We start from the raw sequence: 12,865 nt of genomic DNA, 5'->3' as shown, positions 1-12,865 counted from the left end.
GCAGTAAACACCTGAAGAAGCACTCCACGGGCAAGTCAGGACTGGAAAAGCCTTATCGGAGATGATACTTTCCCCCATACATTCTTAAGTCTACAAACACCTCAAACACCTTCAGATTAATGGAAATGCACACACACAGTGAGTCACACACACGTAAACTTAGAAATGGAGGAGCAGAGGGTCCCTCCTCCTGCAGAGTGTGGGCGGAGAGAAAGTCTTATGGGAAGACTTTATCCCTGTATTCCTGGAATTTCCACCCCACTTGATTTCAGTCATGCCAGGGAAAAGGCCCGTCTGTTTCTACGGCATGTGGAGAGCCATGCTGCTGTTGGTTTGTGTTTGCACATGGCTGACAGCCCAGACCCAGGGAGCTCTGGTTGTTTCCCACAGAGATGCTCTGACAGAGGTATGTACAAAAAGCTGCATGTAAACAAATGTGTGCCTCATTATTTTCTACTGTTCGTGATCACCTTATTAACCCTCAGCCAAATACTGTTTATAGAAGTCAGTTTTTAAAAGCTGTGTGCAGTTTTAAGAGTTTCTTTCTGTGGAAATCCTCCATGATGTGACATTCTTTGCATGCATGGTAGAAGCAACAGGAATTCTCTTGATAAGGAATTAAAGAGCTCTATTCAAAGGGCATAAATACCAAGACTGTGCACAAAAACAGAAGCAGGAAAGAGAAAAGCCAATTAAATAGATGCCAAAGTAGTGGCATCATGGGAAACACCCTTAGGGGAAACATCTTACAAATCTGATGAAAAAGACTTCATGGTGGACTCATGTATGGCTGACATGCTGTTAAATGACCAAACACTCAATCATGATAGATAGTCAGTGAAAATATCTGTAATGTAACTCACCATTATTTTATTATTCCCTTAAAAATATGTTCTTTAATTGCACTGTAGAACATGGAATCATGTGGTTAAGTCAAATGTTCTAAATGCATTTGCAAAAACTAAATTATATAATGTTAAAGGGTCAGTAGGTATGATGTGAGGCTCTCCAAGAACAAGGCATAGCTTGATGGTATAATCTGACATGGCAGATAACCCATTCCACACATTCATAGCATGGGATATATTTCACATCCAATGCGGCAACATCCCATTAGCCACAAGCCGGTGCTGCTGCCTGGAGCGAAGCCTGTTGTTCCAGAGGAGCTAAGGAGACATCGCCATGGCTGCAGAGCCGGTACCAAGAAGAGAGAGAAAAGGAGGAAATATAAGCCTTCGGTACCAGCGGTTATAAGAGGGAACGTGAGGTCTTTGGCAACAAGACGGACGAGCTTGGCGAACTGATCCTGAACCAGTGGGAATACCGCGAGTGCAGTGTTATGTGTTTCACTGAGACATGGCTGCACTCGCACATCCCAGATCACAGCGTGGCCTTACCTGGCTTCAGCACTTTCCACACGGACAGGGACGTGGTGCAGAGTGGCAAGAAGAAGGGTGGAGGGATTGCACTTTATGTGAATGAAAGGTGGTGTAATCCTGGCCACGTTAACATGAAGGAACGTCTTTGTACCCCTGATACTGAACTGTTTGCTGTGGGAATGTGCCCGTATTACCTGCCGAGGGAATTCACGTGCGCCATTTTTATTGCTGTCTACATCCCGCCGTCAGCTGACGCAGAGGCTGCAGGCAATGCTCTTCTCTCCACTGTCTCAGGGCTTCAAACAAAGCACCCAAATGCATTTGTAGCCATTACTGGGGACTTAAACCACGTGAATATGGACAAAACATTACCCACCTTCTCTGGGTATGTGAAATGAAACACCGGACCTCCTGTATGCCAATGCTAAGGAAGCATACTCAAGGCTTTCTCTCTCCTCCCCCAACTCCCCCTGGGGAACTCTCTGGACTCTGTGCCCCCAACCCCACCACTGGAGTGCAGTCCCCCCTCCAAGGTGTGCTGCTCCCTCCCCCACTTGACTGTAACCTCTGGCCAGGTTAAGAGACAGCTGGAAAGATTCCACCTCAGCAAGGCTCCAGGCTCTGACGGCATTAGCTCCAGGGTTCTGAAGACCTGTTCCAGCCAGCTGTCTCCTGTTCTTCAACATCTCTTCAACCTGAGTCTGTGCCAGGAGAGGATACCAGTACTGTGGAAGACATCTTGCCTGATACCAGTACCCAAGAAGACGGCCCTATCTGACCTCAAGGGGACTGTGCTATCTCCTTTCCTCTTCACATTGTACACCTCAGACTTCCAGTACAACTCCAGGTCATGCCATCTGCAGAAGTTTTCTGATTACTCTGCAGTGGTAGGGTGTATAAGTGATGGGAGAGAGGAGGAGTACAAATACCTGGGCATCCACATCGACAGCAGACTGAACTGGAAGGCCAACACAGAGGCTGTGTACAAGAAGGGGTTGGGCAGACTCTATTTCCTGAGGAAGCTGAGATCTTTCAACGTATGCAGCAAGATATTGGAGATCTTCTACCAGCCTGTTGTCGCCAGTGTTCCGTACTTTGCAGTGGTCTGATGGGGGAGCAGCATTGGAGCAGGGAAGACCAACAGACTAGACAAGCTGATTAGGAGAGCCAGCTCAGTGACTGGCTGCAAACTTGACACTTTTGTGGCGGTGTCAGAGAGGAGGACTTTAATCAAACTGTTATCCATCATGGAAAACCCTGACCACCCTCTGCACCACCTGCTGGATGGACAGCGGAGTACTTTCTCAAACAGACTGGTGCAGCTCAGCTGCCGCAAGGACAGATACAGAAAATCCTTCCTACCCCAAGCAATAACTCTCTATAACAGTTCACCTCTGTCAAGCAGAGAGCTGCCACCCTGACCGTCCACTTAAATGCCGCCATCTTCTTGCCCTGTTTTTCGTTGCACAGTTTTATCTTGCACAGTATTTTTCACTTATTAGCCAGTACTCTTTTGGTACTCTTTTACTCTTTTTGGTTGTAAAATTTGCTCTGTGTTTCTCAACAACTGTACTTGCACTTTAATGCACTCCTTATTCGCACAATTATGACAATCGTACCTTTTGCACATTCGAATTCTATCTTCAAGCAATACGTTTACATTTGAATACCTGTTGCATAATACCCAGTGATCACAGATTTGCAGTATTATTCTTACATTTATTATTTATTCACCTATCTGACACTATTTGACACTATTTTATATACAGCTTGTAAATATGTTTATACCTCTTGTTTACTTAATTTGTAATTTAAGGTCAAGTTTTGAATGTTAATTTACTGTTAATTTACTGTGTACTATATTTTCTTCTGCTACTTTCATGTTGATTTCGAGCTGCTGTAACACCGAAATTTCCCAGTTTGGGATCAATAAAGTACATCTATTTATCTATCTATCTATCTGTCTGTCTGTCTATATATCTATCTATCTATCTATCTATCTATCTATCTATCTATCTATCTATCTATCTATCTATCCCATTAGGGTGATTGGATGATTGTTCTGTCTGTCAGTTTCATTACAGGCCAATCAGAATGACAAAACATATGACATAGTAGGCAAGTGCTACCCCATACAAGCTAGACAGGAAGCCTAAAGGCCAGCTCAGTCTACGTGAATTCAGCCAGGTTTTGCCCGACTGCAACACTGCAGCTCATTGTCAAAACTGGGGACCAATTATGAGAAACGAACAGTCTTGTGGTGTGACATAATTAACAACAAATGAAGACATCCCATCACCCCGACTTGACAAGACTAGCATGTCATCAACATAAATCCTGAGGCCTACCAACAGGAGAACATTTGCTCCTTATCTTTGCATCGTCATTTACAAGATTCCCTACTTTTTCTCCAGGGAACAAATGTCCATTCATTCATCCATGTTCTATAACACTTATCCTGTTGGGTGTCGCAGGAGGGTGCAAGAGCCTATCCCAGCTGTCATTAGGCGAGAGGCGGGGTACACCCTGGACTGATTGCCTGTCAATCGTAGGGCTGACCTATAGAGAAAGACTACCAGGCACCCTCACACCTACGTCCAGTTTTAGAGTCACCAATTAACCTAATGAGCATGTCTTTGTTGGTACTTGGGGAGAACCCACGCATGCACGGGAAGAACATGCAAACCCTGCACAGAAAGGCCCTGACCGGGAAGCGAACCAAGAACCTCCACACGCCGCTGTGCAGCCTATGGGAACTTATGTGCACATTTTATTTTCTTTACATTATTACATGCATACCTTAAGTTCTATATCTGAAGGAGAGACAGTCTATATTTTCCTTCTCTTGTTACATCCATATTTTTTAACCATAATCCAATCCATAATTGTTTCTTGTTTATTGTTTTCTCCATTTACGAGCTAAAGACCGCTACAATCACACAGAGCACTTCTGTTGAAGAGTGACTGACACTCTTTGACCTACCCAGGGCAACCTGTGGACTCGCGCACAAGTCGCGAAGAGAGTGGTGACGTCAGCAACCATGACCGACCGGGTGCATACCTGTAGTATGGCCAGGCTTTCAGCTAAGATGGGTCAAGATTTTAGTTGCATAGTCTGACAAGGTGCTGTTCTGAATGAACAAAAATAACTGTGTTGTCTGAGCCAGCCCTTAATTGTTTACTATTAGTGGAGCCAGTCAGCAAATCAAAATCATGCTAAGGCCAGCAAGAAGAAGATCAGAACCCTCTCTTCCACTGTGAAAAGCTTTTAGTGTGATTCACAATAGCGTATAAATATCATATCAGATGTTGAAAAGGAGATATTTGACCATTTCATGAAAAATATTAGCTCATGTTGAATTTGATGGCAGCAACACATCTCAAAAAGTAGGGACAGGGCCATGTTTGCTATTGTGTTGCTTCCCCTCTTCTTTTAAAAGGAACCCTGCATGATCATAATAATATGATGATGCATGATCATGCATAATATGAGACCTTTAACACTGTTGCTAAGTTCTATTTTCAATTTTAAGACTTTTTAAACACATACATTGAAGTTTTTCTTGTAAATGTCTGACATAAACTCTGGAAATCTGAGCTAGGATTTTTGTAAATAAACAACTTAATAACGTAAAAAAAAATGCCTAGATATTTTAACCTTTTTGTTAAAAAATTAACAGCTTCGCTTAATTCTTAAAAATGTTTTAGGTTGGTCCTAATACATCATACACATGATATAAAATATAAATATGTGTGTAATATGTGTGTGCATATAATTTTGACAACATCAGAGCAGACAGTGTCCCCCTCCTCCAAAATCTTTGGCGCCCCCCCTGGAGGACCAATGGTTTAGGATGATAGGTATGACCTGGAGTGACCTCAGAAGAGACCTTCTATTCCAGGTCACACCTTAGATACATCCTGGCAAAGTCTTTTATTAATCTGTGTAAAACATCAACTTTCATTCACACAGGATGCTTTGCATATTTTGAGATTTTTGTCATAAATTTTGAAGCAGCTATATGTGATTTGTTATTAAATACACAAACATCAGCACCTCCCCTCATTTGGCCCCAAATTTTTGTTAACTTGTGAGAGCTCGTGAAGTTTCCCACACTTACAGAGGTCGGTCGTCTGCTTTGTTCACTTGCTGCTCAGTTGGAGACGCACAGGTGCCCCTCCCTTTTTTGTTAACCACCTGTTGCTGCTTGTGCAGCTCAGCTTTTTCAATTTTTGAACACAATATTTTGTGAGCATGTCATACTGCACTATTGGCATATGAAATAAATCTTGAATTTCCTGCCTCCGCCTCCTGCACACCTGCTTTTCCATCAGCTTCACGTCTGCCTGCTGCTGCCTGTTTATTCCTGCCAGCTTGTTTGTGTTGTGACCTTTAAGTCTGATCCTCTGTCCCTTTGCCTGCGTTAAATCTGGTTAGTCTGGTTTTGGGTTCACACCTTGCTGTATGGACATGCCACTAAGGTGCTGACGTCATCATTTTTATGTTTTTCCCAAGCTGTTTTCACACAGAAATTCCTCTTCTTGAATATTCAGGAAAAAATGTTCCTGAAATCTTTCTGCATCGTTTATCCTCAAATCATAAATATCCCTCACAGTGTTAAGTTTTTACTACCTGATGGGTAGTCTCTCAGGAGGTGAGACATGATGTAAAGAAGCTGCTGTCAAAGTGTCTGATGGCGGAAGAAGCTTTAGAGTGTATCACTTTCATATCAATACTTGGATCTGTGGAAAAGAGTAATCCATCCAGGTCCTTTGCCCAAACAATTCTGGTTCGGCCCTTTCTAGGGGAAAACATTTATTCTAAACCTAAAAGTTTGTTTATAGGTTTGTATATAGCACCCTGTATGACGCTGATTCACTCACTCGTCAGTGGATCTGGTGATAGTGCAAACTGTTAAATTGTCTATTCTTTTTAACTGAAGAATTTAAGTTGTTAACTTAAGACCACGTCTTACCTCAGGGGTCAATTTTGGGCCACATCTTTGTAAATAATACTAATCAAAATGCTTACAGTTTTTCTCAGTTGCTTTGGTGCATTTCTCAAATCATCCTCAACATTTGCAAAACAGTGAGTGCATTTCTCAAATAATTTGTACAAATAGCAAAACACCATGGATTACCTGCAAAAGCCAGCCTCTTGCTCAAAATCCTTAGTTCATCTCTCAAAAGTAAATATCTGTGTCAATGAACATGTCAGTGCCATCAGAATGACAAGTCCTTGTGTCATTGTGTACGGACAAGACAGTCAGATTGCTTAGTCATGTTGTCAGTATAACAGTGTACTCTGGAGGGACATTCTGATGTAAACTATGGCTAAAGTTTTGATAACAATTATTGTTAATTGTAAGTTACACCTTAGTGTATGTGGGAGATTCCAAGAGACTAGATTCACATTTACGCTTTTACTATTTGTACTGTAATTTGTTGACAGACCATGTCATTGCGATACAGAAAGAAAAAGACAGCCCTGCATATCACAAAGAAAAAAAACAAAGAAAAAAACAAAAGTAGAAATGTGAACACAGGACAATCTTCTTAGGGAAAACTGTACATGCAGTGCTGTAGGAATTACAGTGCAGTCCTCCTACACCTCCTGACGTTCCTGTATGTTGGGCCACAAATTCTCATCCACATCACAACGAATATCTTCTCTTGTGATGCAGTGTGGAAAGAGTATTTTAGAGTGTCTTATCCAGCCTCTGCAGGTATTTGCTGTGATGTCATCACTCGCTGCATCCATGGCAGCCAGAAGGGTCATCTGTGTATGTGGCTGGCGATCATATACTTTCCATCTCCATGCTAAGAAAATTCCTCAATCATCTAATTCTCCTCAATCAAATTCCTTGATCATTGGTTGATCTAATGCTTTACACATTTCCCTTCGTTAGAGAAAGTCAAGATTCACCTGGGAGCAATTTACTAATTCAGGACAGATTTAGGAAAAAAAAGTTTAATGCTTGACATAGCTATTATGACAACATGTTCAACCAGTTTGCATGTGAAGACTTATGCGATGAACTAATGCCTAAATGTTGTGAGGGGTGAGACTATTCAGCAGAGACCCACGATAATACATTTCAATCAACATGACATAAGCAACTGATAATGTAGGAAACAGCAAAGAATTGTACATAATCATTTGCATGGATGTACCAAAGCATTTGCAACTTGTTAAAAGAAATGAGAAACTGCTTTTTTGATGTGCACAAGTACACAATGATGTGAAAATTGAACAAGCAGTTTTGAGAATTTCAATTCTGATCTGAGAAATGTACCAAAGCGACTGAGAAAAACTGTAACACTGTCCAACAAAATTTTCATGACCTGAAAGTCATTTTAAAAGCTGATAAAACTAAGGTTAGAATTTTTTCAAATGTTAAATCTAAGCCTCTAAACCTACCTGTGATCTCCACTTCTCAGGGTTTACAGACTGAGTTTGTTATGAGTTACAGACATCTTGGTATTTGACTGATAAATCACTCTCGTTTACTCCTCCCATTCAGCAAAACTGACAAATATTTGTTGTTCACAACAGGATGTTGATGGAAAGAAATAAGCAGGCAAAATGTCAAATTTGCTTACTATAAATAGTCATAGATTTAGTGCCCACATTTTTCTGATGATGCTACTTCTCCTCCAAGTCATCCATGTTTGTGTTTCAGGACACCAAAGAAACAACGGGCATCAGGTCAATAAAGGTAATCAGCTCACAGTCTTTCTGTGCTTGATTCATCTAGCCAGAAAACACTTAAAGGTTTGATTGTGAAAACAAACTGCATATTTTCTCTGTTTTTATCCCACAGAAAAGAAGCACAAACTCTGAAAACGTAAGTAAGTTTTACTATCAGAATCAAGATTTGATTCTGCCTTCAAAGGGACACTTGCATGTTCCTGAATTTTTTTTTTTAATTTCTTATAAACCTGAATTGATAATTGAGTACACATGGGTCAGTCCAGAGAAGAAGTGACTCTCTTCTTTCTCACAGTAGTGGCATTGTAACTGTTTGCAAAAGGAAGGCCACATTTTTTTATAAAGCTCATTGCTTCCAGATGCCCTTTGCCTTTCTCTTCTTTCCCTCGAGTCCTCAGGCATGAATACATTTTTTTCTTTTCCAGAGAATAAACAGGAAGTGGACACTGGAAGTGTTTTGTCCATCTGTATTTTATTCTCTGAATTTTGCAACAGGACAGACACTAAAAGTTTCATCCTTTATGCATGTTTTTTTCACAGGAGAGTGACTGACCAGCCATCTTTTCTCAACAATGTACTCAGAGAGGGAGACTGAATTACAGTTATCTTTTACTCCAAAAATAATGATTAATCATTGGTAGGAAAACAATGTGAAGTGAAAATAAAGGGAATTTGTTGTTACTTTTAAGGGATTTTTCTGTTGTTTTTGATATTTTTGAAGTTGGATTGCATGAAGTAGGCTACTTGGCGATAACAGTGCCATTAGCCTCCAGTGATAGCTGAAGTTCACATTGCAAAATAATAGCAAGCACAGAGGCTCTCTGGGTGAAATATGAAACGCTTCAAACATTTGATATAGTGTACAATTAAGCTAGCATTGTTTTGTTTTTTTTTGGAAATTTTTACTGTAGATTCGCTAAATTATGGATAGCAATTACACCCATCTGCTACACTGTAGGCTAGCTTCCCAAAGCCCGTCCTGTTTGAGGAGGTAATGCTCACTGACATCTATGGAAACTAATGGCATATTATCGTCAAGTGCCTCATACAACTCTACAGCAAAAACACCCACATATTCACTAACATAATCACTTAGATTTTTTTTCTAGTGTGGGGGGGGGTGGGCTTCATTAAACGTTTAACTTTACTTTAAATTTACTTTTATTGTAAATTAAGTTAGTATTTTAAATTAGCCTTATTTTGGGGATTTGTTTAATTCTTGAAGTGGTTTTATTTATGAATTATTTTACCTGGAAATTAATTTTAATTTTCTGCAACAACGCCACCTAGGGGAATTTCACCCCCTAGGACATTACCCAGAAACGCACTCAATAGAAAAGGTCATGCATGTTCGAGACTCATTAGGACAGAGACGTGTTCCAAAAGAATTAACAAAAGCTTTATTAAAATACAAAAATGTTTAAAATGTTAATTTTCTATAAAAATCCTTCTATCCAAAAGTAAACTGCACAGTTTCAAGTGGCCCAAAAAAGTAGCCGTTTGGGTTAGTACAAAGGAGCAGGGCTGAGGGCTTACCAGAGGCGTGGGCCGAGTAAGGTGAAGGGGAAGAAGTCCTGGAGCTATCATCACATGTGCAAACCACACACAATCTGAATTGACACCCAAGTGCACTACTGTACAGGACTTTGAAGGGACCACCACCGGGGAATCGTCCAGCCACCTGACCAACTGCTCCTGTCCAGAGGAAGAAAATCAGCAATTAGAACAAGGGCCCACAGTATAAATATTCAAGCACTGTGCCTTTTAAAACAGCTATACCATTCACGCTCTCTCACACACACAGTTAAACCCAGGGGGAATAATAAAGTCAACACCAAAAGAAACAAACCAAAAAAGAGAAAGTAAATCAGTAATTTAACACAAAAATGTTATTACCCAAATCCTTAAGACATTCGTGGCATGGTATTACTGTCCTGGTCTAAAATGTCAAACCCATGTACATGAGTCCAGAGCCGAGATCACCCTGTAGATTTGAAGTGGAGAGGAAAAAGGCGAAAGGAAATGAAACGGACAAAACGGCAGTAAATCCAGGGAGCAGAGGCCGGAGATGCCGAATCCTCCACTGCACTGCGCAGCTTGGCCTAAACTTTCCTGTACCCTCCTGATAGAAATAATTAAACAGAAACAATCCTTTTGGGTCTCCACAATCCAAATCTAGCAAAAGATTTAATTTAAACACATTACATCGATTAAAATCCATGTATGGCTTCTGATCTACAATTAAAATAAACTTTACGGTAGCTTGAATTACCAGTCTGCACTCCAGCCTGACTGGGCTCAGTGACATAGCAACCTAATGCAGGCACAGCCAAGAAAGTCTGGCTGCAGACCATCATAGACACCTCCTTTATTCATGTCAGATGCTGTTTTTGTCAGAACGGAAGTGTTGTAATTTGCCAGTAAAGTGTATTTCCAGGTTTTATTTTATTTTTTTTAAGTAAACAATAATCATAAACAAAGTCTGGCAGTTACATTCATGAAATAATTACATTGCTAACATTGCAGACCCAGCAACATTTTTAAAAAACCCAGAAAGGTCAGAGGTCAAATCTGGAATTATGTATCAACCAGTTTTAAAAGTAGTTGCACAAATAGTGGCTTGCTTTAGCTTCATCAGCTTTAGCTAAAGCTAACATAGCTATGCTAGCTACGTAATTAATGTTACAGCATAAGCCAATGTAGCTTTGTTAGCTTTAGATTAAGCCAACATAGCTATGCTAGCTATGTAATAAACAGTATTATTGAATAAGCCAATGTAGCTTTGTTAGCTTTAGCTTAAATTAACATAGCTATGCTTGCAACACAATTAATGTCCCTATACAAGGCAATATAGCTATGTTAGATTTAGTTAAATCTAACAAAGCTATGCTAGCTACATAACTGACGTAACTATTTAAGCATATGTAGCTATGCTACGTAGCTACCTTAGCTACGTTTACTTACGTTTACTCCGTTAGAATGTTGTTTTTTTTTTAAGATTTATTTTTGGGCCTTTTCATGCCTTTATTTGATAGAGGAAGGACAGTGGATAGACTCGGAAACAGGGAAGAGAGTGGGGAGAGACATGTGGTAAAGGGCCACAGGCCGGATTTGAACTCGGGCCACCCGTATACATGGGTAGCGCCTTAAACCACTCGTCCATCTGCGCTCCCTAGAATGTTTTTATGGAGGAAACAGTCTGTTTACAGGACTTGACTTCATTACATGTTTTATAATTCAGTTCTGCAGGTCACTATTTTAACTTTTGGTATCCTATCCCTTACCCTAAACCTAAACAGATTTTATTTCTAAAGTTTAGCCCGTTATTTTCTTCTGACACAGATGGCCATCAGAGATAAATAATGCAGACAGACCCTCTCAGTACAGCAGCATTTCAACATAAAATCATTTTTTAAGTTATTCACTGAGCTGTTGGGGCTTCCAGTCTTTTATTCCATACACCCCCAAAGTAGCAGTACTAGAGACTGTTGACTCTTACATCCCGTCTTAGAAGCATATAATGTTGTGGACAGCTGCCCACACTTGATAGGTCTTTTCCAACGTTAGCATAAAAATGATTCAAAACATCATGGCCCCCCTAAAAACATCACCACACATCATTTCAAACATAAAGTGATCTAATGTAAGAAAGGCTGGACATAGAAAATACCATTTGAAATCAATTTAAATCTTCCTTTAATTTTTGGAATACATCTTGCAACCCTTCCTCCCCCCAAGGGGTCCCAACCCACACTTTGGGAACAACTGTGCTAAGCTCTCAGCCCATGTGCTCTTGCTTTGAAATAACGTTAATGGAAACTGGATTTAGCAGAAATTAAAGGCTTCAAGTTTGCTTTTCAAACTGACTTCCATGGTGATGAAAATGTACCAAAAAGACTAACGGAGGTGTACCCAGCTGTGGTCTTTATAATCAATCAAGAACTGATAATATTTTGGCGAACACCTTAGATCTGTTTGATTTAAAAACTTAAATACGGGACAAGAAATATCAGCATCTGAACTTCCAAACATCAAAATAGTTGCCATGTAAATTTGTTGATTTCCTTTCAATACCCTATCATGATTTGTGATAGAGAAAACACACCGCCAGTATTCTTTGCCACTTTTCCCTCACTCTTGTTGTGCTGTCTGAGACTGAATATCTTAGAAACTATTACTATACATGATAGAAAGAAAAACATTTCACTCACTAAAGATGTCGTTTCACACTCTGCTATCCTCTCAGGTGGAGGTGTACAGTCTGAAGGTGCACTGCACTGTGGCTTCCCGTTTCGCCCACACAGTCATGACCTCTACGGCTCTGAACAAAGCAAACACCTCCCAGGAAATCTTTTTCGAAGTGGAGCTACCAAAGACCGCCTTCATAAGCAACTTCAGCATGTCAGTCAAATCTCTGTGTTTTTGACAGTTAAAATGCCCCGTCTCTCTCTCTGTACCTTTTAATGATCGTCTTGTGTTTGCAGGGAAATCGAAGGTCAGGTGTACACTGGGGTAGTGAAGGAGAAAGAGAAAGCCAAGAAACAGTATGACAAGGCTGTTTCCTCAGGAAAAACTGCTGGACTGGTCAAGTAGGTTGAAAATTTGTAGAAACACCGTCTGCCTCTGAAATCTTCCTAACCTACCTGTTCACTGTCGGAGACTACAAATAACCATGGTTTGTAACGTTGAAGGATGTCAAAGCCAAGCTCAGCCACCCTCCTGAGACCCCTTTTAACAATGCTACATGTAATTGGATTGATTCAAAGTATAAATG

The 12,865-nt window shown here is 40.5% G+C and overlaps 1 protein-coding gene across 1 annotated transcript in view; it reads left to right on the top strand.

Annotated features, from left to right (window-relative positions):
- Window positions 1–277: 277 nt before the first annotated feature.
- The window catches only part of LOC121506585 (inter-alpha-trypsin inhibitor heavy chain H3-like), a 28,278-nt gene continuing 15,690 nt past the window's right edge, over window positions 278–12,865 (top strand). The window contains exons 1-5 of the mRNA XM_041782392.1: window positions 278–406; window positions 8,063–8,098; window positions 8,204–8,227; window positions 12,338–12,492; window positions 12,576–12,680. Of these exons, the coding sequence (XP_041638326.1) occupies window positions 308–406; window positions 8,063–8,098; window positions 8,204–8,227; window positions 12,338–12,492; window positions 12,576–12,680 (419 nt within the window). The 5' untranslated portion in view covers window positions 278–307. The remainder of the gene's footprint in view (window positions 407–8,062; window positions 8,099–8,203; window positions 8,228–12,337; window positions 12,493–12,575; window positions 12,681–12,865) is intronic.

This window comes from Cheilinus undulatus, linkage group 3, assembly GCF_018320785.1.
Source record: "Cheilinus undulatus linkage group 3, ASM1832078v1, whole genome shotgun sequence".
Taxonomy (NCBI): Eukaryota; Metazoa; Chordata; class Actinopteri; order Labriformes; family Labridae; genus Cheilinus; species Cheilinus undulatus.
Note: the sequence above shows the minus strand (reverse complement) of the source record. Positions and strands in the feature narration are given on the sequence as shown.